Consider the following 27,723-nt stretch of genomic DNA (forward strand, 5'->3'; position numbering starts at 1 on the left):
AAATAAATGATTTAACATGCAAAAAAATTATAATTAACCATCTGATAGTATCTCCTGAAAAGGAATAATTATTTTAAAAATTTTAGTGAAGTAATTAAACATTCAGTGTGCAGCAGCTTTTAACCCTTTTTATCCCATCATTAAGTACTTGCTCTTGCTGCAGAGCAAGAGTTTTATAGTCACTATCACTGAAATTTATGAAACACTAACTTCCCTTCTTTCTTCTGCAGCTGAATTTCCATTAGAGGTTGCCATTCATAACTAGTTGCCTCCAAGTCACTCGATCCAGGTCATCCCTTACAGTCAAACGCTCAAATCATTCTCGACACAGTCCCTCCTTATTCACAGTCGACACAGTTCCTCCTTACATCTTTCCCTCGTTCTCTTCCCTTCAACAAGCAAATTTTGAAATCTGTTCCCCAAATATCACTCACATCGATGAGATAATTTTGTTCTTTCAAGTTGAAAGGCATATCTTATTCTGATATCCATAAAATATCAACACCACAAAAGCTGTATTGTAGATTTTCTTTTAGAATGGACACTAACTCTTAAGGGGGATATGCAGGACAATGAACAGGGGATGGAGGAATTTTGAACCACTCACAGAATAAGTGTGACAATAGGAAAGTGACCTAGGGGAAGAAGATCTGAGCCCCAGTGCCTCCTGGCTCAACTCAGCCCACCACAAAACTGAGTCTGACTTTAACTCAATTGCTACTGAGAAATTCATGAATGAGATTCTTTATAAACAATCTGTTGATAATACAACATCAATAACCAGAACATTAGTCAATCAGTGAGGTCAAACTTCTGTCTTGCACGCTACGCATGAAAAATTAAATGGGTGGAATTTATCTCTGGATGAGTTTCGAATTAGATTCCATTTTTTTTATTTGCACTTAACATTTTTCAAAATTATGCTTATTTGCTCTTAATCATAAGTAAGATCGTTGGTCCTGACGAAAAGGTTTGATCTATGTTAAAGAAACATTACATATGTATTATGAAATTTTTCATATAATGGAATTACTAACCTCAATCCCGGTCCCAGCGGTTACAAAAAGAACTTTATTACAATGTTCCACATTAAAGCAAGGGCATATAGGTGGATATACACTATGCTACATCATAATAATTGTGATACGTTTAAGTTCTCCTCATGCACTGTGCCCAAGAGCATCAATTATGGTTCTTTCTCAGTAAAAGATAGTTCAGTATCAACGCAACATTACATAATAAGCTTCATTCCTGTGGAATCATTGTGACCCACTCATTAGCGCTCGTAAATTGGCTGTACAGTAAGTCCTTTTCTTATGTATATTGGATTTACAAATTTTTAGAGACAAACATTCGAAAAATTCAAGCGTGCCCAAAATTTCAAATTTGGGGTGTTTCGACTTGTCCTATGCGACGCAGTGTGGTGCAGAAGAACAAAGTATTTCTGCGATAATTGTTAAAAGAAATATTCTTATGAAGTTAATTATTACGAACCTCTCCTGTATTTTGGCTCCGTGAACTTAATATTAATAACGTAATCATAACAAGAGTCTATGGTGTTACTAATCAGTAGGGACATACTAAAGGTGGGGTTATTTTATAGCCAAAAGTGGTGTAATTTTTTTTACAAAAGCGATGTTATTTTGCCCTGAAATCGGTGTTATTTTAACGGAAAAATAATTGATGTTGATTGAGAGCCATCCTTCCACCCATCCACCCATTGCCCTAAATTTAGGAAATTACTTATGGGGAATAATTTAAGCAATGATATATGTACATGGAGTATTGACTGAATTCACCTATTTTACATATTTTATCCTTCGCATATCCATATATCTAGCATACATAGAGATAAATTACTTTTAAATGTCTGTAATTTCAAATCAAATATAGCTATTGTGATCAAGTTGTGTTCTTTTAGATTTGTTCTCTTATCTATTAACAAAGTGCTCTAGCAGGAAAAAAATCTTTCTGCGTCCACATTTGCAGAGGGGATCCAAATTGCTTAAAGACACTCAGATGCAAACGATGTCTCAAGAAAATTTGAGTTCCTGGATTGCTTTAATTATATCCACTAAACCCCGGAAATTTTGCTTTTGTAGTAAGTTCTGTAATTCTCCCAACCCCAACATCAACTTCTCTGTCTCCATTGATTCCAGGCCATGAATTTTTTGTCTTCAAGTCAGGGTTCATGTCTGTAGTTGGAACTTCTTGAGGATAAAAAACTGAGATCTTTTCAAATACCTATTTTTCTGCTTAGCTCTTCTACCGTAAGAGAACTAAGTTTGGTTGATGCCTTTTCAGCTATCTGCATAGGTATTGACTTTACAGCAGCTGCTTTAGAGTTAGTCATGTTTTGCAGATGTAATAAGTGGTTTATTCAAAAGAAGTACTCTTATGAATATTCTCGAATCTCATTTTTAACTTCCTTAACCCTTTCAAAACTGTGGAGTTCTCTCCTTAGCATGAATGCAGGACTGTGCCCCAAGAGACTCTTCGGTCTTCTCTGTATGGAGCATTTATGTTGGACATTTGTTAAGAAGGGTCTTGCAGATAATCACCCACTCTCAATACCAATTTCCTTTTACGATCCTTCCTAGTGGGGATTTCGCATTATCTTGGGCACCGAGGGTAGCTGGTCTCCCTCCTTTCGTGGTTTATAACCCTACCAGAGGCATTGTCATACCAGAGGAACTGTCAACTCATGCTTTGTTCAATGAATTAGCTATATGGATGATTGTTGCTTGCACGTAAATTGCAGACTTCCAATTGAATTCCTCGTTTTATTCTGAAAATTTTAAAATTTTGAATGAAGCTCTACCGTCAGCATTAACGAATTTAATGCATTCACAATTTCCATACTTGATTTTATTGATTTTATACTGAAATTGAGATACAGTGGAACCTCGTTAAAGCGAGTATGGGCTATAGCGACACCCCCGCTATTACGAGAGATAGCCGATGCACCGTCAATTGACCCTATAATAAGCGTGTTAAAAAATTCGTTTTTACGAGACCCTTTCGGTGTTGGCTCTCGCCATAGCGAGGGTTTCACCGCCGGAAGACTTTCATGAAGACTCCTTAACCTCTGTAATTGCTAGCGATATGTTAGAAATGAAGTTAATGGAGTGCTCAGTCTCAAATTTATGTAGTAAACTGTCGTTCGATAAATATAATGATGACGAAACAATGCTTTGCATGATTTTTATTCAGTGCGGCGCTTATGAATTGTTTGAATAGTTAGTCGTTATCTGAGTAAGGACATTTAGTGATGCAAAAAAACATCGCCTTTTGTCTGGATTTATGCTTACGTTTATCGGATAGATGTTTATCTGTCGCCAGGGGCGGATCCAGGATTTTTTTCTGGGAGGGGCACAAGCAAGGCCGTATCCAGGATTTTGTTCTGGGTGGGGCACAAGGATACCTCGTAATACAAAACGAACGCAATGATAATGGGACCGTATTAAAAATCTTGCATATTTCTGAGGGTCTGGGGGGGGCACGTGCCCCCGTGCCCCCCCCCTGGATCCGCCTATGTCTGTCGCCGCATCACTCCTGTTCCTGTATATCTGTTCGCAACAGGTATATTGGCTATTATTTGCTCCACCTCCGGTAAAGCGACAATTCGCTATAACGAGTGTTTATTAGTGCACCGTGGGGTGTCGTTATATCGAGGTTTCACTGTATAAGTTATATATGGTAGAATTTCGTTTAAAAATTCTAAACGCTGCTCAAAAGACAAAGAATTCAATTCTTAGTACATATATTTTTTGAGAAAGAAGCATATATTTATTTCGCAAACTAACCAAATGAACAACTGTATGACAGCGGTCCCATACCACAAAGAGTAAAAATGTAAGACGAGGGGTCTAAGTTCATGCTCCCGGATTTCGGCAGTTACGGCCTGTGTTGGGTCCCAAAACTAAGACTTATCAAACCCATGAATGTCATAAAAGGAGGAAAGTAAGGATTTTTGGCATTCGTTCGCCTGCGTAGAAAAATCTCAGAAGAAAATTTGCTGCTTTCATCTCCCAGGTCAAGAAACGTCCTCCTGCATATTTTCGTCATTAGTAGTGAAAGGGTTAAGTCTTTATAGAATGAGCATTTGGATAGTTTGAACCCTCTAGTAATTTTATTAAGACTACCATCAGCTTCCCATGGCATTTTGACTACTTTGTAGACATTGTGTGAACACGGTTTAGACGTCCTTCTGACAAGCAAGTCGCCTTATTTCCTCAAATGTGTTTCTTTGTGGAAATCATGAATTTTCTCCAATTAATAGGCGATTTTCACCAACTCAGACACGATTTTCATCATTTTTTTCCTTCTGTTCATGCTTCTCCCACGAAATTGTTTTTCGAGGCATACATTTAACTCAAATTTTTTCATTGCGTTGGCCGCTCACCGAAGCGACGAATTTCAATGGGCCGCCGTCCACGACACAGCGCCATGAATCCAGATAGTTGTCTTGTCGGAAAGTGGCCTGAATTTTACGGCGTTGTGCAGGGAACGGCAGCTGGTGATAAGTCGTTTCGGCTGAAAGCTGCCTCAGTGTCGGTCAGTGTGTATTTCATGGAATAGACGGTGCACCGCCGCTTTTTGCCGCTTTCAGACAAGCTGACTTTGCTTCGGCCGTTGTCAATGGCACAGCACCGTGCTTTCAAATAACCATTGGTCTCAATGCATGTCTTCAAATGAGTCGAATCGCGCAGTTGACAGCACGGCGTTGTCAACGGTCAGCAATCCGGCCCAGAGGTGTGCCGTTTATGGCGTGAAATGCCCACTGTGCTACCTTGAGGCTACTTTCAGACACAACAACTTTTCACCGGCCGCCGTTCACGGCACGGTGCCGTGAAATTGAGGCCACTTTCAAACGAGACATCTCACGGTGCTGTGCCGTGAATGGCGGCCCATGGAAATTCGTCGCATCGGAAAGCGGTCAATGCAGTGAAAAAATTACGGCTAAAATATACACCTCGAAAAACAATTTCTTGTGAGAAGCATGAGCAGATGAAAAAATTGTGAAAATCGCGTCTGAGTTTGTGAAAATCGCCCATGAATTGGAGAAAATCGAATTTAACACGAAATTCGTGTACTCACCGGAAAACCCCGGAATTCGCGTTATCGCATTTGCGACTTTTGTATGTCCCTACTAATCAGTAATATAGAAAAAGAATATTTCTCCAAATATAATGCAATGACGTAAGTAGCTGCTATAAACTGGTTTATCCAACCAAAGAATGTAGAGAGTGCAGCAGTTTTTGAAGTCATTCAGATCATAAACTTAGAGATTCATGAAAAGGTGAATTTCATCATAAACTTACAGTTGTAACTTTTAGTATAACATCAACATGAATATCTGTAAAAAGTTAAATGTACAGTTCAAGCATTTTTCAGTTCTAGCAGTCTTTTAGTTCTTAAATATTTGAATCTCCAGATAAGTTTTCCATAATTTCTTCAAGTTTTTGATATGCTTAAAGGCAAACATTTCCAGAACAAGGCAGTGAGTTAGATGGCACATAACTTACTAAACGCTAAAACATTTAAGTATGAAGCCCACTTGTTAACATAAGGTTTCATTTAAAAGGCCACAGCAGATAAACATACCACAACAGAAGCTTATCTTTGGCAATAAAAATAGCAATTGAAGCTATTTCACCATTTCCACTTACTTCAGCACATACAACAAGCCATTACCACATTAAATCAACACCTATATAAAGAGAGAAAACCAATCCTTAAGTAAAATCAAGTAATGTCAGAATTACATACTTGTTATATCATACACCACAACAGCTACTGTTGAATCCCGAATGTAAGATGGTATAAGGCTACGGAACCTCTCCTGCCCAGCTGTGTCCCACAGTTGAAGACGAACCTAGTTAATTGGAAGTAAGATTATCATTATTGATAATGCAAAAATAGGCAGTGGTCACATTCACATACGTTAAAGGAAAAACATCATAATTTTATACCTCTTTAATCCAAAATTCATACAAATTGATTTAAGAGAGAGATAGCCCAAGTGAAACATAGGGCAACATTATGAACTCTATGATTCTCCGAGACATGCAGTGGATGCATAGAGAGAGAATCGCATTATAACGAGTGATTGGCAGTGTACCACTAAAAGGTATATTATTATAATGTAAAATAATATGGATGAACTAAAGGCAAGAAGCCCCTGACACAGTACGGCAATAAAATAAAACTGCTCTGCAACCCTAATGCTCACACATCATACTTCCTCTTCCACAGACTTCTCCACCACTATTGGAAGTGGATTAAGATTACCAAAATTTTCATTTCGTACAAGAAACAGGTTTTAATTAATGATTTTATTTACCGCCTTTATTGAAAGCTGTATCTATATACCAGTTTTTAGTTCTTTTCTACACAGTACTGTGAAGTTTTTATTTACCACAAACTGGTAGTCCTAAAAGTACAAAACAGAAAAGGAACGACACAGAAAAGGAACAACACAGAATTGGCAGGAAAATATATCAGACTGCTGATCCAAAATGGCACAGTTGGCACAAAGCACCAATTAAGTAAATACAGCTGAAAAACACAGTGAAATATCAAAACAGGAAAGGGTGTGGTTGCAGTACGGGTATTTGGGACATGAACATGAGAGCCAGGCATAAATGCAAAGCAATTTTTGGATAAATGAAAAAAAATTGTTTTATCCACTTCACATACATTACATAAGGGTTCTCCGTGGCATAAAACAAAGACCTAACCACATACTGTTATTTTACAAGGATATCTTGATAACCTCTTAATCCAGTAACTTACCGTTCTGTCTTCTAGATACATTGTTTTTGACAGGAAATCAATTCCAATAGTGGCCTGGAAAGAAATAAAACATATTACAAATGGTACCTACAGCAGGATATTAGAATAGTATAGAAATAAACAAACAATACTGATACCATGCACTACAGATATCTCCACTAATGTACAATAACCACACCTGGTTAAAAAAAAGAAAACAAAAAATCCCAAAATATCCTAACGAATTCAGAATTCAGTAAGATATGTGAAATTTAGAAACTGAACCAGAGATATTGCTTGGTAGGAAGACACACAACACCTAAACCCTTTGATAAAAATGACTAGTTAATAAAGGAAATAATTTTAATTCACGTGAATGAATAATGAGTATAGACTTCACTTCTGCTAACCTAATCCTAAGCAGACCTTAAGACCACAAAAGGCTTATACTTGGGTTGCTGCCTACGAGTCTCAAACCCTGTGCATAGTTCCACAACCAGTTCCTTGCTTCTGTGGTGGAATATCTAATAAATAGGTTTCTGCTATACATATTTGAAAATTGAGGGTGATAAGATCACTCATAATGTTTAGCTAGACAATTACTTCTCTCTCTCTCTCTCTACCTGGACACTACCTCTATTTTTGACATAGTTTGTTGTGAGACCATCCACACAATGTTTTACATGAGAAATTAATACTAATATTTCATTTAAAAATTGCAAATAGACGGTCAAATTAAAGTAATTAATTTCCAATCACATGAAAGTTGGGACAGCAGTAACCAACTGTTTAGGGCCACTGCACTCACCAGAATTTATAGAAAGTTGCTTAACCCAGTAACACCTGCATTAAAAAGTTTCTGTGATTTTTTCTGTTAATCATATATTTTAATACCAATGAAATTCTGAGTCATTAAGTGCAAATTTATTATTTTAGCACTAATAGTTACGGAGATACAGCCTGGTACCATATGGTACCGCTAGGCATTGAAGGGGTCAAAAAATCGAAATTTAGAAAATATTTCGGAAAACATATTTTTTAGCCGAAAATGTTAAATATTTATTAGTTTCCGCAAAATACATTCATTTTCATCCAAAATTACACTAAAATATCGGTAATATTCAATTAATTATTAAGTATCAGTGATTGTAAAATAGAAGTTATATATAAATGACGCAGAAATCAAGAATAACATGATTTTAGTGCTTCATTCAGTCGTCGCTCCACATGGAAAGGAACAAAGCAGTCAATATATAACCCTACATTGCATTTCAAGCATTCAGTTATTATTACACTGGTTCAGTTTTCAGTAGCACACTGTCCCCACTTGGGCTTGAATTTTATTAGGTGGTTGTGCCCATTGAACCTATTTCGTCAAGGGCACTGGAAAGAAGATAGACCGCTGTCAGGTAAATGCGTTCGTTGAAACATGGAACAATTACAAATCTATTTCTTTAGCCAACTACCCCATTCCAGTTGCACTTCGAGAAAACTTCTGAGCACATCCTGGATATTTTGGGGTTCCTTGTATCCAGCTGTGACTATACTACTGCCCATCGGAACTCAAGCTGAGTAATGCTTTTTCAGGATTTCCGCATCAGCATCCATGTGTTGTGCATCATTGCATCCAGAATCCAAGTAAAAAATGGGCCACGACCATTTTGTCGCCCTCACACTATCTTTCCCAATTCCTTTTTCGTAGGTTTTCACTATCCTGAGTTTTATGAAGTAGCTATCTGAGCTATTGATGCACCACACTTTCTACCCAAACCTAATTGGCCTCCCCCGCATGAATTGCTAACAGCCATGTTTTCCAAAGAGAATATTATCGACTCATTGAAACTCAAGCACTTTTTTCTCTGAAATATCCACCGAATCTTTCTTTTGCCATGCCCAGAAAAAGGGTGCATTTTCTACATATTATCTAATTTACCCATAGCAGTGTAATCACAGCAATGAATAAACTTACAAATTTGTAGAAATTTGTCATGTCTCATTGTGTAATAAACAAGATTATTTCTGGCATATAGTGCTGCCTCACAACAGTGCTTTTTACTGGGAGTCGTATTACACCAACTTATAAAAAGAACTGCAACAAACATTTTTAGTGCCTTATGCGTTATATTTGGGTCATAACAGTTGCAGAATTGTACATACCTATTCGACTCTAACACATAGTGCGTAAGGACATTTTCGTCAAAGAACAGTTCAAATATTCTGGTTGGGGATGCTTCGTAAAACAGTCAGTTGGTAATCAAGATTATGAGAAATCCTTTAGTGCTTTACGATCTCTTCATCATCAAAAACGTGTCCTTGCCCCCTATTTATATTCATTTAGCGAGCTTTTCGGCACGGTCCAGCTTCACTAAACTTTTGTAATTCTCAGACATTCCTAGAAATAAACTCAGCTGATTGTCCACCTTTTCGAACAACAACTTCAAATTGGAACGAAATTGGCTTCCACTCGTTATTCATATTCCTTTGGTCAGAAGGAAGGTATTCATCATCTCTTTGCAGCAGCACATGCTACATTGTGAGCAGTATCTGTAAGTTATTTCGGTTTAGCAAGCAGATAAAGGGTGCAAAGTATTCGAGTGTGATTGGGATACGTAAGACCAAAATAATTTAAAGGATTAGGCTGCTTCTTGTCGAAGTGACGCCTTCCGCGTGGTTGTCTCTAGCCGTCAGCCATCATTGAATTTTCCCCTTAGCAAGTCCTCTTATTCCCCATCATACTCCCTTCCTAATTGAGTATGCGGATACTCTTCCTATTCATCTTTCCAAATAAGATTCAGGTTTACAATCATACCTCCCACCTCTTTAGCCCTTGTGAGGGTACGAGATTCTGAAAAAATGGGAACGATTCAGGGCCTTATGTACTTGGATGACGTCCTTATAATAAAAAAAATTAACCTATATCCACATTTTATGCGCCTAATAACATTTAAATAAGGCTAAATTTATTATATAAATGATGAAAAATAAATAATTCCAAAATAAGAGAACTGTTAGAAAACAAAAAGAACAGAAATATTCGTATTTACGCTTTCAACCAAAACACGGTAGCGTAAGCGCCTAGCGGTACCACATGGTACCACCAAAATGTTTCGCATCATAACATCCCAAATATTAGGCTCACATCAAAAAACCATACTTAATATGAAATGTACATGTTATAACAATTATAATTAAATAAAAACATCTTCATGTTATGAGTACATAAGACGTAAGTAAACAAATCGAAATGCTTGCATAAAAATTCCGGTTTTTTCGGATAGTTGAAAATTCTCAATTTTCAAACAGCTCTAAATACGTTGATTTCAGCTTCAAAAAAGCATATTTTTCGGGAAAATGTAAATAAAAACCTTCTCATTATGATTAAGCTCTAAAAACCCAAATAAATTACAATAACTGACAAAAAGTTGCGTTTGGCATTACGCTACCGGCAGGTACCACATGGTACTGCTAGGCGTCAACGGGTTAAGCAACAATTTTTAAATTTTCAAAGTTGCACACCTATTTCTAAATTTCAGTCAGGTAGAATACCAGTTTTAGTTTATTTTTTTATGACCTAAATGTGTACAGGTGGAGTGAATGGATTGTAAAAATGACACTTTCAGCAAGTATCAATAAACTACCAGTAGTGGGAGAATTTTTCAGACACAAAGTTAATTATCACAATATAGGCTTTGATTTGACATAGCTTCTGACGAACTTACTAAGAGAACTTTTGAAAACCATGGGTTCAAAGTTTTAACACAAATGGCTATTTTTTTACAAATTTTGGTATTTTTTTCCTTTAGACAGGTAGTGATTACATCCATATGATAAGCCTTGCACCTCAGCATCACCCAGACATGAAATACGAAAAATGTAATTGAGACCTCTTAATCTTTCATATAAGGAATTTCAATCATTATCAGGACTACTTCTCGGGGGAAACACTTAAGTCAATGCTACTCTGCAAATGAAAACCAAAGGGCCATGGAAGCCAAAATAAGCCCTTTACAAATTATCATTATCAAACAGTTAAGATAAGATAACAAATATAATCAAAGTCATTAAGAGGATAATTCAATTTTCTTAATCATGACTGATCTTAGATTAGCACACACTTTTATTTTCTCTATGCTCCATCTTCTCAGCAGCAATATAATAATTCAAAATGAGAATTAATGGATATTCCAATAACTAAGAGATTTACACTAACAAGGAGAATATACGACCTTCGAGTGGCCGATTGAGCTCAAATTTTCAGATATGGAAATGACAGGATATACGGCTTATATCACGAAGATTCGTTTTTTACGGTCTTTAACTGCTTTTTTCTCGAAAAATTACTAGAGGTGTGTCGTCTTCCTTCGGCATATTGCATTGATAGCCATGATCTACCGAATCTGAAAATTTGAGCTCGATCGGCCACCCAAAGGTCGTGTATTCCCCTTGTAAGATCACATTGCCTATGTATCATATACGTTATGTTTACAGCCACAATATTTGCTCTTTCTTTGCATCTAAATTATTTTCTAGCATAGTCGTTTGTAAAGTAACTATTCATCAATAGTCGTAGCCTATCGATGCAATTCCTTTTATTCCGATGTATTCACTAAATTCTGCTACATCTTTGGTGGATTCCTGTGTCCATCATATTTGTGACCTCTTGGAATGAAATATCTATTATTTTTATTTTCATGATTTAGCTAAGTATGCCCAGCACATTATCTTCATACTCCCCAATTTGTGAATGCAAAATTAGGATGATTAAAAGCCAGACGTAGGCATTGGGTCCAAACACACAGTGAAATTACTATCACCAAATATTTTTGAATACCATGCAGTATTAATTACTTTTTACTCATGGATCTCTACAGTTAGACTAAAGTAGGTAGATGTAATTATTTTGATAAAAATTAATAGAGGATGAACTTTTACAAATGTTTTGAATAATTAAATAGTATTTTGAACTTGACACGCCAAATTCTTCCCTTTTCTGGAAGCTCTTTAGCTCAGTTTCAGGCAGTGGTATCATGGCAACATTAGCAGTGCCGGAACACACATTACAGTAAAACAATTCTGCCAACAAATTCACCAAATCGCCAGTTTTAGAATACACAAATTAAAAAAATTGTTACGAATGTATATATTAGAAATTTGTGGAACCATAATTGATTAAAATATTATTTGACTATTGTCTTTCCTTAACTAGTGCCAGAATGGCGTTCCAACACCATGACACCGCTGGTCTCGGGGAAGATAATTAATAAGCACTAACTGTTAGTGTCATAAGTAAAGAAAGTTCGCTCATTAAAATGTAGAGATAAGACTCACCTGATACGTATTATCAAAACTGTCATACATGAATCTTGTAATTAGTGATGTTTTACCAACTGAAATACAAAATGAAAATTACTTCAGTACATCTGAACAAGTACAAAAAAGACAACACATAGAATCATAAAGAAATGAAGGAGGCAATTCTCAAATCAACCATATAAATCAACTCCCTTTGGGCAGTCATTACTGACCCAAAAAACCAACATTCATCCATAGACATACTAAACTTGCAAGCATTCTGTTCTCTGCATCATTTAATAAGAGAATAAAAAAATGTATACATCAATCTAAAAGATAGTAACTAGCAAAAACAATAGCTACAGCACATGTATGGTGATTACTTTGGGCAACTTACATCACCCCGAGTTAAATTTCAAAAACTTGATAAAACAAAATGCACAGTACGTAGGTAAGTAATCATTACAATTTTTTGAGAAATGTGAAAGCCACTGATAAAATAAATCCACATTCATGGGTTTAACATAATTAAAAATCTGCAGCCAAGTAGTTGAAGGTATCTTATCAGGTTATGAGTCATTATTTCCCATCATTTCTTATTTCTTTTGCAGTACTTCACTCGTAATTGAATTTTGGAAGGATCAAAAAATGGCTCAAACACAATTTACAATAGATTAGTCATGATCCAATATGAGTTCACCCCTCTGATGTGAAAACAATCATGCAGAAACATTCGAGGTAATATGATTCGCATGACCTGAAAACAAGAGAATGGCGGCTCAAAGGGTAAAAATTTGATCACTGACCAAAGTGTCCTATGATCAATCCTATGACAAATCTTTGGACATTTCCAACAAAAATATTCATATGGCAAAGAGGCTGAGGAAAAGGAACCAATCCTCCAACCCGAAAGTGAGAAATTTACGTGTCTGTGGTGTAGTATGTGGTGATTGAGTGATATGTTATATTAAGGACCGTATTTTCAGTTGACCCCATAGGGCTAACCGACCCTTGATTTGCCATCAGCCCCTACATAAACCGAACTTGCCCTACATGTGCCATAACAAGCCCTGCATATGGCAGTTTTTTGAACTAAACGGCCCCTACCTAATGCAGGGTATCTGAACCAGCCCTACACCCTACAGAAACATGGCACCCAAATCTCGCCAAATTTATGAGAGTATTTGTAGCAATAATTAATGAACCCACATCAATGCACCTGGCAGACGACACCAACCAACCACTTACCTAGAGCCATTGCCCCAACAATACGCCCGAAAATTATCAGATGCCTTTTCTTAGTTTCATAGTTTGGTCCCATTACGCAACCAGAGTGGAACATTGGCACTGCACCATCATCTCCGCCATGACCTCCATCATCTTAGAGAACTTGGCGACAGAATCATGCCCTACCACTTATGTACGGTCGACTGAGAAATGCATGTAGGGGCCTCTTGTTATGAAGGGACAGATACGTCTGGGTCGAATAAGAATGCAGGCCTAGGAATAACTTGATCCATCCAAACCAACTTTTAGGTTGAAGCAGTCCATGAGTGAAACACATTGCTCGTAAATTACTATGCTTTCCAGCAATGAAACAAATAGCACTGAAGGTGCCGACAAAACCTCTAATGATTGGTTGAAACGAAAAATGTGGTACAAGAAACTAAGCATGAAATTTGGGAAAGTCAGACTTCTTGGTAGAGTAGTCACATAAAATATTGACTGAAAAAAGACAAACTTTGTTTCCCTCTCAAGATAACAACAAAAGTGAGCCCTAAAAGCGAAGATGAATTGGCTACGAATAAGAAATAATCTGTTCAGTTTCTATGCATAACAAATGTGCATGGTTATCCACTGATGGAAGTGAGATTCAAAACTTTAACCAGGCGAATACATATACGTTTCACATAACACAAACACGATACACCAATGAGAGAAACAAAGTAGCAGTACATTCTCAACAAAGCTTAAACAAGCAATAAAAAAATTAATAAACACAGATTAGGAGAGGTGTAACGGTTTACATTACCACCTGTCACATACGACGGTGATTTAATAAATTACGCACCTTAATGTGTACTGCAGAGCAAGTAAAATAAATTTCTCCTGGTATTAACTTCAAAACGAGTAGAAATCAAGTGCAGTTACTTCACCCACTCTGCGATATTATACAAATTGAACTATATCGGTAGAATCATGAATACAAGCACAATAAGTAAAAAATAACTGGTTAATAATTTGGTATTAAGAAATAAAATAAAATACTCCATCGCTCTTCCAAAAAAATCACTATAAGCAGCAGATTTACTCAATTTTTTGCCTAAATCTTTAATCTTTTCTTTTAATGCATTACTCTCTCGCATCAATGTGATTTGACGTTATGATACATGTAGTAAAAATGTAGCGCCACCATTACAATCAATATAAGGTGCCAACAGCTTGAAATTAAATAAATACCACTATTAACAAAAAAAATATACTCAACTACAAACCTAGTTCCAAAACTCACAACGATGGTTGGTTTCGAGTCGACATGTAAAGGAAAACAGCAATTCTACGTTCGATATCCGAAGGTGAAGTGAACTAAATTCAAGCTGAAGTGAGGGTGGCTCACCGCTTCAAAATCACAAAAAATGCATGATTTCTTCCCAAGACAACATATTTTGTAAGTTTATTAAACCGTTCAGTGGTAGTAATACATTACAGAATGTAATATCACCGTAGCCTACCAACGACACTATTTTAAAATCAGCATATCCAAACAACCGAAGATTTTTTAAGACCTAATATTACATAGAGAATGGCACAAAAATCCAACACCCTCTGAATATCGACGATTTGAGGTGGTTAACTCCCGAGGTGAGTAATAGTTTTTTAGGTCCACCATCAAAAAGCCATATTGATATTTCTCGCGAAAACGCCTACTATTAGCACCGATAGCAGCTCCGTATTTCCGGTTATTAAGGGCACATGCTCTAAAGTTATAGTTTACATGAATATTATAAATTTAAGCTATTTGACAGATGCATCAATTTTAGGCACTCACCACTTTGTTCCCCTAAGAAAACCAGCTTAAATTTTCGAAGGGGATTTCCAAAATCTCCGGATGACGACATTTTAACCACTAATGAACCCTGTAGCCACCGGCTGAAATATATCGCACGAAAAAAAGTCTTACACCTATGAATTACACAGTTCACTTTGTTGCATCCGCCGAGCCCAACCCCGAAGAAGACGGTCCGCCACGTTACAGGACGTCTTCACTCCTACACAATGGTGACGTCACTGAATCCATGATTGAATCTAGTTCGATATAGTTCCTCGATTGGCCGCTTCACAGGGTCAGGCACTGCATCAGAACTGACGGAGCTGCGCAAACTTTGAATTCACACGAAACAATTCATTGCCTTTTCTTTGATAGAACTTAAGTTTTACTCATTATTGTCGCTATCGGCTTATAACGGCTTGAAAAATCTAGAACAAGTTTCAATGTTTTCCGATTCTAAAACCAAAAAAGATGACCTCTGAATACCGCATCGATATTTGAATCGTGAAATTTTTTTCCAAGAATGTTTATTATAAGGATTTCAGTTACAAATTTTGATACACGCGACGTGTCCATCCTTAGCCATTATATTTATTCGCGCGATTTTTTCCTCGGTTCCGCGCGAGAAGACACGATTTATTAATGTAAAAAATACTTAAATTCACCTTCAATTGTTCACTCTAAAATTGAGCGGCATAAAAAATTAAACAGAAGGATCAACAAATAAATAGCATGAAAATCGTAAATAAATACCGAACCATAATTCTCAGCCCGAGATCTTTTTCGCTACCCTCGTATAGCTTCTCCCATGGCTCTTGGGCTGTTGCGAAGCACGGAGTATATACTCTGTGGTTGAAGTAAGCGCCATCCTCCACCACGCCCCTCCTGTCGCCCAGCAACAGTAAACATCGCGTTGGAATTTTTGATATTCGATGTGTTTATATCCTTCCATGAAATGCAATCGAAATCGCGTTTCTGCCCACCGCATTGGGCTTAATTATTTTTCGAATTCATTACAAACAATTAATGAAATGTATTCTCGGTATGTTTGCAACTTTGAAAATTGAATCCAGCTTCATTTCGCCCAAGTACATAGGCTGGCGGTAGAAATGCGGTTGAAGAGGATATTTTTACGCTACTATCCCCCTGGTGACAAATCATGCCCGACATTCATTAACTGCTTATGAATTATTTTATACTTCCTTTAATTACCTAATTAATTAATTGTGTGCAGGGATATGCCTGGAATATATCCAGCAAGGTATAACCAAGATAAAACTATTAGACCTTCTGGATTTATCAGAAAAGTAAGAGACTTTGATGCTCCAATACAGCTAACAATTTTAATATTTCCATAATGAAGTTAGAGTGAAAATAAGTGAATTTCATTAACCTTAAAGCACAGACATAACAAAACTTGCCGAGGAGCTGATAAAAGATGAACCGCTCTTTAGATCTACTGTGAAGACTCAATTGATTAATTCCTTGAGCACACTAAAAGATGTAAACTGCAAAAATAAACAACATGTTTTCCACAAGGTGGCCTCCTTAAAAACACATTTTCTTCCGGTGACAAATGTTGCACTCAACCAGCAAGGGAATAAGTAAGCCTATCTCTTTACATCCACTTAAGTCAAAACTGATCAATAATTGTGTTACACTTCACCAATATAATATTCAAGCACAGGTTTATTTCAGGCAGTTATGACCGAACGTGCAAAGTTTGGAGCCTTGAAAATGAGAAGGAAATTTTGTCCCTGAGTGATCACAAAAATGTTGTGAGCTCACTAGCATTCAACAATCCATACGGGTAAAGTATAAAATATGATTTGATAAATTCACCACTCCCCTCTCAGGAGTAAACGCACACAGAAATTAAGCACTCCGTCAACATTAATTGATGTCAGCCTGCCAGCTTAACCCCTATGAAAAAATTGTATAAACCTGGCAATGTATAAAAATTTGAAACAGGTTTATACAATTTTTTCATAGGGGAAGTCGCTTGCCATTAGTATTCACTCAGCACAAGACAGCAGGAGTCAGCCTCTAATTACAGCGAGAGGCTGTTCATGTTAAATGATATCTTTCATATATTGTTTTCATGTCCCTAATCTTAATTTCTTTGAGAAAATATATGGCCATTTAGCGATTAATGCCATCTAAGCTTGGGCTTCCAGATTCTTGATGTCTTTCGTACTTACAGAAGTGGTTCAGCATCATTGAGAATGATGTCCCCAAAGTAAGAAATTAATTATAATGGGCTCATTCACCAACTTTCTTTTAGTGTTGCTTATGAAATAGTTAAAAAAATAAAGAGACCCATAATTTTCCATTGTTTCATCCATCACCAACTTCTGGAGCTGTGCATAACAAACTATTGTCAGCCTCAACCCTTTTGAAGACATCACTGACTCATACCTAGCCTCTCCAGTAACCACGTCCCAGCTACACTACCAACTGGTGCATGGGCATTGTGTGGTTTGTTTTTGTTTCTTTCCTTGGATTCTTCAACCATTTTAGGATATTTGCAACAGTACGCTGGATATTACCATAGAGTAAGTATATTTACTTACTCTATGATATTACCCCTAACAGTTCACTCAGAGCAATTTGCTTTCACATTTTTAATCTCCACACCCATTCATACCACAATGTGGGCAAGTGGCCTTTCCCATACATCTCGTGGTGATGTGCCTGAAGCGTTGGCATGCATAACAATGCAAGAAGGCTGGGACAAACTTGCACAAACTATGAAGCCTTTATGGGGATCTGGTTGAGCACAAAGGTTACCTCTACAGATGTGCTCTTGGTCTCATCATTGCCTATAATGGTTAGTCGACATACATCAATGACCCCCAGTGAGGTCATCTCCCTCTGTACCTATCTCATCAGTTCAACAAATAGGTGGAAATGCCTAATCAACTTCTGACAAGTATTTAAAGCTCTGTGATCCTCAACGATGACTGAAATGTCATGAAGATTCTAAAATTTTCTCACTTTGTTCCTTTTTAGATGTTTCTATGAGCAGTCTGCCACCCAATAATTTCTTCACGCTATTCATGTCTCTTTGTATTGCAGATGAAAGAACTTTACCAATAAGGAAGAGAGATACCTTTTTAAGCATCTCGGCCTCTTGTCTGACACCTCATTACTAAATATCAAGTACATACATTAACTCTTACTCCCCCACCCAGATTGGGACAAAATCTTTTTGAAGGGGGTAAACCAAAGGACGCCATGAAAGAGAAGTAATTCATACCCTGGGCTCCCCACCCACCATGGAGCCACAGATTTGGCATGCTTCACTGTGAACCATAGCAGTTGCCAGGGCCACCCAAGTATTGTTGATTGGGAGGTTTCTTTCAGATAAGAACCTCCTGCAAATGGGCCCTCCAAAACCTACACACCATCCAACGCCATACAAAGACCACTGTATCTCCAGTACAACCACTTACACACATTGTCTTACAGAAAGCCCTGAGGACTCCCAGCGGCAGTCACCTGTTACCAGCTGTGTAACAAGCTGATTGAAAAGACTGGCTGGATGGCCTCCCATTTACCAACAGTCCTTGGCCGAAGTGGAGTATTGAATTTCAGCCCATACCTGGTATTTGATGTCCTGATGGGTGCTGGAGAACTCATCCACCAAGATCCCCTTATGTGTCTTCTTATATGGCAAACACATGGGTTTGCTCTTATGCCAGAAGTCATGGCTTAACTCAGAACAGTAGACTCACATACTGTCTGGACACAGACCAGAAGTACTATGGGTGTTTTAACGAGGTTGTCTCCATGGTGGGTTCACATCAGTGGGGGTGCTGCACTCTATAGGAAAAGCTCTTCTCCTATGGAAGGACATAGTGCAATCATAATGGTGATGACCGCGAAAGTTTCCTTGAAATTTAAAACAAAAAGATTTTTTTAACATTTTTGTACATTCAGCAGCAAAAAAAAACACTTTACTCCAGAGAGCATGATGAAAGAATGGAATGAAATATTTCTACAGCCAATGTTCAAGCTAAGATTTCTCATTTAAAGACACAGAAAAAACCGCTACTCTTTTTCATAATATGCCTTTAATTTTAATATTATGTATTAATAAACAGCTAGAAACATCTGCTCCCTAATTAAAAATACAATATTTCAGCTAATATTTATATTATTGCATAAACTACATTTCAGAGACAAAATTTTGACTGGATCGTTTGACAAGACAGCACGACTTTGGTCGACTGAGAGTGGTGAGTGCTATCATACTCTGTGGGGTCACACAGCAGAAGTAATAACTGTCCAATTTAATCATCAAAGTTCAATGATGGGAACCACCTCAATGGATGGCACAGCAAGGCTGTATGAATTGTTAACAGGTAAAAAACCTATAATAGTAAACACTAAGAAAATGAAATTAGCTGCCAAGTTTGATATATTAATATGTATACATGTAAATAAAATTACACTTTCAACATGCTAACTGTGAGGACATCTAACAATAATATCTCTGTCGTTCACCAGAAGTGGAGCCTATTGATTGACTTCTTCACTCATTTCCATTGTACCTTATACAATTGTCCATGCTACGTAAATTTAAAATGAAAAACTAATTAAAATCAAAACCAACTGACTTTCCAGATTAAACTTGATGTTATACCTAGTGGAGTTTTACTGGCTTATGAGGACAAAGTGGTATGTGCTGCTGGAAATTTATTACAACACAGCAGTAGTTTGGTATCACAATCCCAAGAGTTGTTGATGAAAAATATTTTGAAACATTTATTTTGATGAAATATTTTGAATGTTAATGGTCAGTTTTAACCTTTTATTTTAACCTAAATTTAATTTGAAAAAGGGCAGATTGGTGCCCATGCGATGCCACTCCACATGACATCACAGGGACCTAGATGCTATACGAGTCAGTCAGGAGTTTTACATTGTCTGAGATTACCAATGCACTCATGTCGCACAGAGCTCAGGGAAACATCTCTTAATAATCACTTATTGAAATTGCATATGGTCGGAAATTTTCCTTCATTTGATAGGTCATTAATAATCCTTATTTAAGCCAAGTAATACCTGCTAGCAGCCTGCTTCGTAGCAGCGCTGAAGGCCTCGCACCGCGGTGGCCTCACACAGCAGCAGGCGGAACCAGAATGTCGTCACATGGGCTTTTCCCAGCATTCATACATAGCCGTCATGTTTTCCTGCACTTGAAAATTTTCACTTTTCATATAAATCCGAAAAATAGATATTGTCATTTAAAAATCTAAAAGCATGAAATACGTACTCCATGAGTAATAAGATTTCGATTTAAGCAATAAAAAAATTATAGGAAACCACCCTATTACCAAAGGATTACCAGATCTCTGCGTTACATTAATACTCTTCCTTCACAAATAGACATCCTACCATGTACTTTTACAAACAAGGCATAATTAAGAATGAAATTTATGATTTCTGTTTTGTTTTACCATTTCAAAAAAGTAACTTAAGAGACCATTTTTGTGGTCTTAAGCACCACACCTGCAAGTGAACTACAAGTGCAAAATGTCCTGGGAGGAGAGATATTTTTCCTCAAGAAATTTCTCCGTGGAATTTTAGCACTTTATGAATACTTGAGGGCAACTACATAACGATTCACCACTTACTACATCCAGTATGTTGTTGTTTCCTAAAATTTGAGATGTATGAACATTATAATGCTGATTTGAGTAGAAAACACAATAATACCACTTCCCTGTTACAGGTCAGCAGGTAGCTGTTCTACCCAGTGATGGAAGTCAGTTCATTGCCCTAAGCTTCGACCAATATGGAAAAAATCTCATAACAGCATCTTTTGACGGAGAAATCACAATATGGGATGCTAACAACTACAGGTGGTTTTATAATTTACCTAATTGAATCCCAGGTAGAATAGATCAATGAATAAATATGTATCCTAAGTGGAAACCACCTGCGTACAGTGATTTTTTGTGAGAGTAGACATTTTCCCAATTTCCATCAATAACCCACGAGGAAATCGTGCAGGTATCAAAATTCCTCGAATTGTGTCAAAATGCACTTAAGAAGTACATACCTAATTGGGTATCTTTATCAACATGCTAAATCATGAAAATGAAAAGGAGACTTCTTTGATTTCCACTGATTTATTTTGTCCATACGACATGTTTCGAACCATAGAGGTCATTATCAAGTGTCATAAGGATACTTGTCGTGGAAATCAACGAAGTCTCCTTTTCATTTTCGTGTATTAACTTCCACATAATTGAGCCTAATACCATTGAATGCTAAATCATTAAGTAAACTAAATAAATAATAATGCCTAAAATAAAATATTTTTTGCATTAATCAAGCAAAATATGTATGTAGTATGGCAATTAAAATAAATGGGAATATATAAGAGGCATTTCTGACTATGTTACAGATTGGTGGGGTCCCTAGTCTCTAACATAACATTTTTATAGCTGTGCTTTGTACATGTGAGGATATGCAGTTGGAATCATTACAGCCAACCTTTTAATACAAAGAAGGGATATAGGAGGTAATATTACATGGTTCTTATGTGATATTGGTCTCCATACCCATTGTATTTGTCCCACGAAAAAGTCCATATATGGCATTGATGTGGAACCAACAAGGATTTTAAGTAAATCCCAGGTAGAAATTAGAACGTTAGAGAATTTTGATGGAAAATTTATGAGAATGTCGTGGAATCCGCATGGCAGCAATGACGATCTCAAGTGGAAATTCGGCATTTCGGAGGAAATTTGGAGAATCTGGTGACCATAGTTCATGCAAATTAATAAAATGATTTCCACCATATTCCAGCCTTAGTATCCACATGGTCTCTGCAAGGGCTCCACCAATTCACTAGGATACAATACCCACTTGGTAATTGAAGACTATTACTTAGTAATATGGTAATATGGAGGTGATAAGGGAGACAGTTTTATGCATTTTTGTCCCACGAAAAAGACTCAAATACACCTTAGTTTGAGCCCAACAATGTTTAACGTCGGCCATTTTCCAGGAATTAGTGACTAAATGCCACAAGGCTCTTGCACACACTAAGAACATGTATGCAAGCCATGAGATGTAGCAGGGAGCTATATGGCATCCACCTTCATGCCCCACCTAGCTAGCACCCTACAGCAAATAACTCATGAATATCGATGCTTATCTTAACTCATGGAAGGTTTGGTTGTTTTAGCAAAATAAAAGTAATGACCTTCCTTATTGCCTATTTCAGAAAAACTGGAACACTAATAGGACATGATATAGAGATAACTAATAGTGTTTATAACCATGATAGCAGTCTGATTGCCAGTAGTTCTGCAGATGGAACAGCCAAAATATGGGATGTTCGATCAACTAACTGCCTAGGCACAACTTCCAAAATTCCTTATGAGGTATGAAATATGGGTGTCTTAAAATCTTTCAGTAAATATTTAAAAAATTGCTTCTCATTTTGCAAAAATTATTCATTAACACTCCGTAAGTACCTAATGAAGACCGAATAGAATGGCAACAAATGAGGAGGTTACAAATATATGGTAAAATTGACAACATAGGTAAGTAAGATGGTATACTCTAAAATCAACTGATTTGGGCATTACTTGGTGGAACGATGAAATGTTCAAGGTGAAAGAAAACACAGTACTGTCCCACAAACTTTTTATTATTATTTGTCAACTGGTTTCGACGTTTATACCGTCAGTATCAAGACTAAGTTAGTCTTGATAGTGACAGTATAAACGTCGAAACCAGTTAGCAGCTAATAATAAAAAGTTTGTGGAAGAGTACTGGGTTTTGTTTCACCATGAAGCTCTAAGAGCTTGTTCACCTAATTCCTAATTCTGATGTAAGTTTCAAAATAGAAGGCCTGTTTTTCCATCAGTGATTCATTGCCTTTTTTGTGTAAATAATAGCAACATTGAAAAACTCAACCCCTCCATATAGTGAGGATCTCATGGAGCATGTAGTTAAATATAATCTACAGAAAGTCACACTAAAAGTAACACTTTAATATTTATAAACAAATATTTTTTTTAATCTGCCAAAATGGCAAAACTAAGGTGTAATGCTGGTACTAAAATCACTTCTAAAAAGGGTTAGAAACTATATGTATTTGGTTTTTCATATCATCTCATGGATTTTAATCACTACCTGAAATGTTTTTCCACCTATTTTCCTTGTAAAAATTCTTTTAATTCACAAAATGTACCACCATCTAATGCCTAATTTACAAGTGGAATCTCTTTTACTAAGAACAATGTTTTACAGAAATGTATCAAAGTCTAATACACAACTTTTGATAAGAAACCATGTTTGATGCTCTATCTATGAAATGTTTTACTCCCCTTCACAGTGCATTTAATTTATAATATACAGTGGAGATCCCTAATTTATAGGCAGTTGTTTTTCCATTAGATCCTGGATTTGCAGTTTGATTCACAAGGAAAAAACTTAGCGACAGCAAGTAGTGATGGCCAAGCCAGAATATGGGATATCAAAACTTTCAAGATGGTATCCGAGATGGAGGGCCACAAAGATCCTATTCTTAAAGTAAGTGGTGAGATAACTGGCTAAATAAATGTAAATTGGCTAAGAAATATTCTAAGCTCTTGAAATTTCTTCCTGGCCCCTCTTCAATACCAATCAAGCCCTTTGTATGTCCATTTCTTAGGTTTCCTTCAGTCCCTCTGGTAACCGCCTCTTGACAGCTAGTATGGATTGCACAGGGCGTTTATGGAATGTAGAAACTGGCAGCTGCCTTCAGGTAAACTTGTAAGGCTACATTTTAAAGACAAACTTCTTATAAATAACTGTATCTTTAAAAAAAATCTTGATGAATCCTCCATGAATATGAACCTATTACATTTTCAGGTTTTGGATGGCCATTCAGATAGTGTATTTTTTAGCCAATTCAGTGCCAATGGTGACTTCATTCTAACGGCATCAAAAGATGGGGCTTGTCATATGTGGAGATAAAGGAGACTAACATTTAAAAAAATATTTTTATTAAAATAAAAGATATCCATGTAATTGACAGTTACTAGATACAACTGATACTTACACACACGAAAATACGTATAATTCTCTGCCTTTAATAAATGGAACAACATATAGATACATAGATAACTTAAATATGAAATAACTCATAGATGTTCCACTGATTTATTATAGTCACATTCAGGTTTCAAACACCATGAAAATAACTGTGAAGTAGTTGAAACTGGGTTCAGGAAACAAAAATTTTGTTGAATATTTGGAAGATAGTTTGTTCCTAAGCTATTACTGTAAGTACATTAACAACACTCTAAACCAGCACCTCAAAATATCAAAACAACCTACTACCTAAACCAACCAAAAATACCAACAAAGTAACTTCCACCCACATCCCCAGAAACTGAAATAAATATAAGCACCCTCGCAAATATCCATAGCGTAAGAAGAAACCACATGACCATTGAAATAGCTGTGAAACTCATTTTCACCAAGCATAATTTAAAGTTACTAGAATATGAAAAGCTACATTGTCAAACAATCATCTATCCTCTATATTATTTCTACTGTATAGATACCTTTTTCTCAGCTTATATGCAACCAAACTCTACAAATGAGGTAACAAAATGCACAGAATTTATCAGAGAACATGCGATGGCATATCTTAATTCCTAAATATTGCTATTGTTTCCTAAAAATGGTTTTTAAAAATTAAAAAAAAAATCGATTCCGGCAAGATTGTCCTCATCCCAAGAATACAGTTAACGCCATCGGATCCCACCATGCCTTTTAATTTGACTCGCAGACAATTTCCCATTAAGGTTTCCTATGCGATGACTATTAACAAGGCTCAGGGTCAGACTTTGCAAAGAGCTGGCTTATTCCTGCCTGACCCTGTATTCTTTCATGGCCAACTTTATGTAGCATTATCTAGGATAAGATCTTTTCAAAATATTTTTGTAAATATTAAGGAAAACGCTAAACAAGTATTAACAGAGGATAGTGTAATTACTTCCAATGTTATGTTTAAAGAGGTCCTCTGACCTCAATTTGTACATTAACATTCCAATTAAATTTGTACATAAGACCCTGCCTTTTTTTTCTACATTTTAAAATTAGAAACGCGTCTATCCCTCTGTGGACTTGCATTGAAAAGAGCGGGGGAAGCCCGCTGGGAGCGGGGGCATCACGCTCGTCATAAACTTAATTGGAGGCAGAGGAACTTGCAACACCTACTCATGTAGCTGGGAACAGTTCATTACTCACCTCCAGAGAGGAGTAACCTCTTGATGATGTCCAGGAAGAATTTGAAGACAGATTCTGACTAAACCAATTCAAAACATAGATGGCAGCCACTTTGGTTCTATTGTACTTGTGGACAGTTTTTCGCACGTATTTATTTTACACTACAGAGTAAAATTAAAAAGCTAAATTATGCATGTTTTAAACTATAAGAATGGCTGCAATCAGGGGTGGTCTGGGTTGATTGGGGGCTCTTGGCTGGGGCTCATGATGGGGCCCTCCTTCCCGGATTCAGGGGTCCTCCTCATAATATTTTAGAAAATTGCATGCCTGGAAATGGATTAGGACCATTCTGGTGCTTAAAAACTGGATAAAAGTTAATAAAAATAGCAATTTCTTCAGAAAAAATATGGTGAAAAGTGAGAATTTCACAGCTTAATAAATTTAATAAATCTAAAATAAACCTCTAAAATAAGCTTTCCAAATAACCCTTTCAAAAAAGCATCAGGTTTTCTTTATCCTTCTGACACCTTTATTTTATTTTTTTAAACGAATGCTTTACACAAATTATGTTATAAATAATTCAAATTAATGAAAACTTCAGAATTTTATAATTGCAAAAAAATATTTGGTTCGAGTAATCTGAGTCTTTTTTTTATTACAACTTTCATATATGCTTCACGATAAATGAGAGTGTTGTGGAAACCCCCTAAGCTCGGGGGTCTCAGCGATTGCCGACCAGCCAACCTGCCCCCGGCTGAAATTGACGTTATGGAGGATATTATTGCTGGCCAAAAATTATTTAATAATTTCATCCCATTCTTCCTCAATATAGAAACTTGAGAAAGTTTCATTCTTTCATTTAAAATACATATGTATTCTTCATGGTTCCAATTGGAAGGGCAGGAACAGAATTTTAATAGCTAGATAACGGCAATTTATCATGCACTTATTCATTCCAATTGTAATATTCACATAGGATGGGAAATGACATCAGATCAAAAGATATCATAATTAGATTGGAATATCTAACAAAACTGTGACTTTTCTGAGATGAGCTCCACCCTCACTAATCCAAAATTACCTTTGGATTGAAAATGGATGAGCCCTGCAACACAAATGAAGCTGCTGTTTGTAGGAATGTGAGTGTTTTAGCCTAACATATACCCCAACGAGAATTATATTTACTAAGGATCAAAATACTGCAAAACATGGCAATATTTTTTATGAAGTTTCTGCTATTAGAGGTAAGCCATATTGATATTATCAGAAAACATTGGTTTTGATCTTAAGTAAACAGGAGGATTCCTCAGCAGTCATTAATAACAGGATAATGTTAAAATATGATAACAAAGATATCTCTATGCCTAAATGGCTAAATGTCAATTACTGACTGATCATTTTCATTTATGTTCTCAATTCAACGTTTAGAAGAAGGTATACCTATAATTATTTTTAACTTTATTTATATATTTCTAATTTATGATTGGTATGTTAATTTTTATTATTGTAATTTAACTCCTGCCCACTATAGTGCTTTTGAGGAAAGCTTTGCTGTTATTGCCCAGACAAGTACACACTCATGGGATGTGATTGGTTTTATTTATGATATTTTCTAATTTGTAATTTACCAAGGGATAAATCAATCAATCAGGCATCTTTGCTTATATTGTATTCAATATTTTGCCCTCAAATATCAAATAACTTCTGTTCAAATTCAAAAATAAATAACTTTTTATCTAATACCATCTTTATACTTGTTAATCAAGATAACGAGTGAATGAAGTCATTTCATATTCTAATTATAACTATGTATAATTATACTAGTTATACATATATTTATAACTACTCCATGAAATGACTTTATTCATTCGGGTTCATAAGTGACTGTATCTCATAGCCCAATGCAGTAAAACCTTCATACAATGAATTCGTACGGATTGGAAAAACCATCACTTTGATATGGGGTTTCCTTACATGGCATTCATGTTGTGCCGATTGCGTCATCGAAGGGGTATCCATGTATGTATTCTAACTGTCGTACGATGCAAGTCAAGTATTCTTCTAAGTCTTGTTTCATTTGCTATAAAACCTCTCCTGTCATGATGATAAACAAGTTTTATTTTTTTTACCCTCAAATACCAAGGCAATCATCGCATCATTTGCAATCTGGTATAGTATTTCTAATTCAAATGATTGCTTGCATTATCGATTTAGTTCTACATATAGCCTTCAGGCTGAGGAAGAAAAGAATTTGGCTGAGGATGTCTTTGGATGGGGAGGGGGAAGGGAAAGAGGAAGTCCCTAGTTCGGTGATTAAAGATATGTGTGCTATGTGGGGGGGATTTGCAGTTGTTTATAGA

At 36.4% G+C, this 27,723-nt stretch overlaps 2 protein-coding genes across 4 annotated transcripts in view; one reads left to right on the top strand and one right to left on the bottom strand.

Annotated features, from left to right (window-relative positions):
- LOC124153734 (ras-related protein Rab6) overlaps positions 1-15,359 on the bottom strand; it is a 40,792-nt gene extending 25,433 nt beyond the window's left edge. Inside the window, exons 1-4 of one of the 2 annotated variants that reach the window (XM_046527070.1) lie at positions 15,119-15,359; positions 12,106-12,164; positions 6,799-6,852; positions 5,773-5,878 (exon numbers count right to left, since the gene is read on the bottom strand). In XM_046527070.1, the coding sequence (XP_046383026.1) occupies positions 5,773-5,878; positions 6,799-6,852; positions 12,106-12,164; positions 15,119-15,188 (289 nt within the window). In that variant the 5' untranslated portion in view covers positions 15,189-15,359. The remainder of the gene's footprint in view (positions 1-5,772; positions 5,879-6,798; positions 6,853-12,105; positions 12,165-15,118) is intronic. The other variant, XM_046527071.1, reaches the window with a different exon arrangement.
- A 679-nt stretch (positions 15,360-16,038) lies between these two features.
- On the top strand, positions 16,039-24,678 carry LOC124153735 (dynein assembly factor with WDR repeat domains 1). Of its 2 annotated transcripts, none has more exons than XM_046527073.1 (10): positions 16,039-16,267; positions 16,353-16,425; positions 16,519-16,722; positions 16,806-16,928; positions 19,301-19,485; positions 20,859-20,988; positions 22,362-22,521; positions 23,543-23,677; positions 23,799-23,899; positions 23,999-24,678. In XM_046527073.1, the coding sequence occupies exons 1-10, from the start codon at positions 16,228-16,230 to the stop codon at positions 24,063-24,065; spliced, it is 1,218 nt and encodes a 405-aa protein (XP_046383029.1). In that variant the 5' UTR covers positions 16,039-16,227; the 3' UTR covers positions 24,066-24,678. The 2 variants fall into 2 exon arrangements, with proteins under 2 accessions (XP_046383029.1, XP_046383028.1); XM_046527072.1 differs by having other exon boundaries at positions 23,799-23,891.
- The last annotated feature ends 3,045 nt before the right edge of the window (positions 24,679-27,723 follow it).

The sequence above is a fragment of the Ischnura elegans genome, chromosome 2, assembly GCF_921293095.1.
Source record: "Ischnura elegans chromosome 2, ioIscEleg1.1, whole genome shotgun sequence".
NCBI lineage: Eukaryota > Metazoa > Arthropoda > Insecta > Odonata > Coenagrionidae > Ischnura > Ischnura elegans.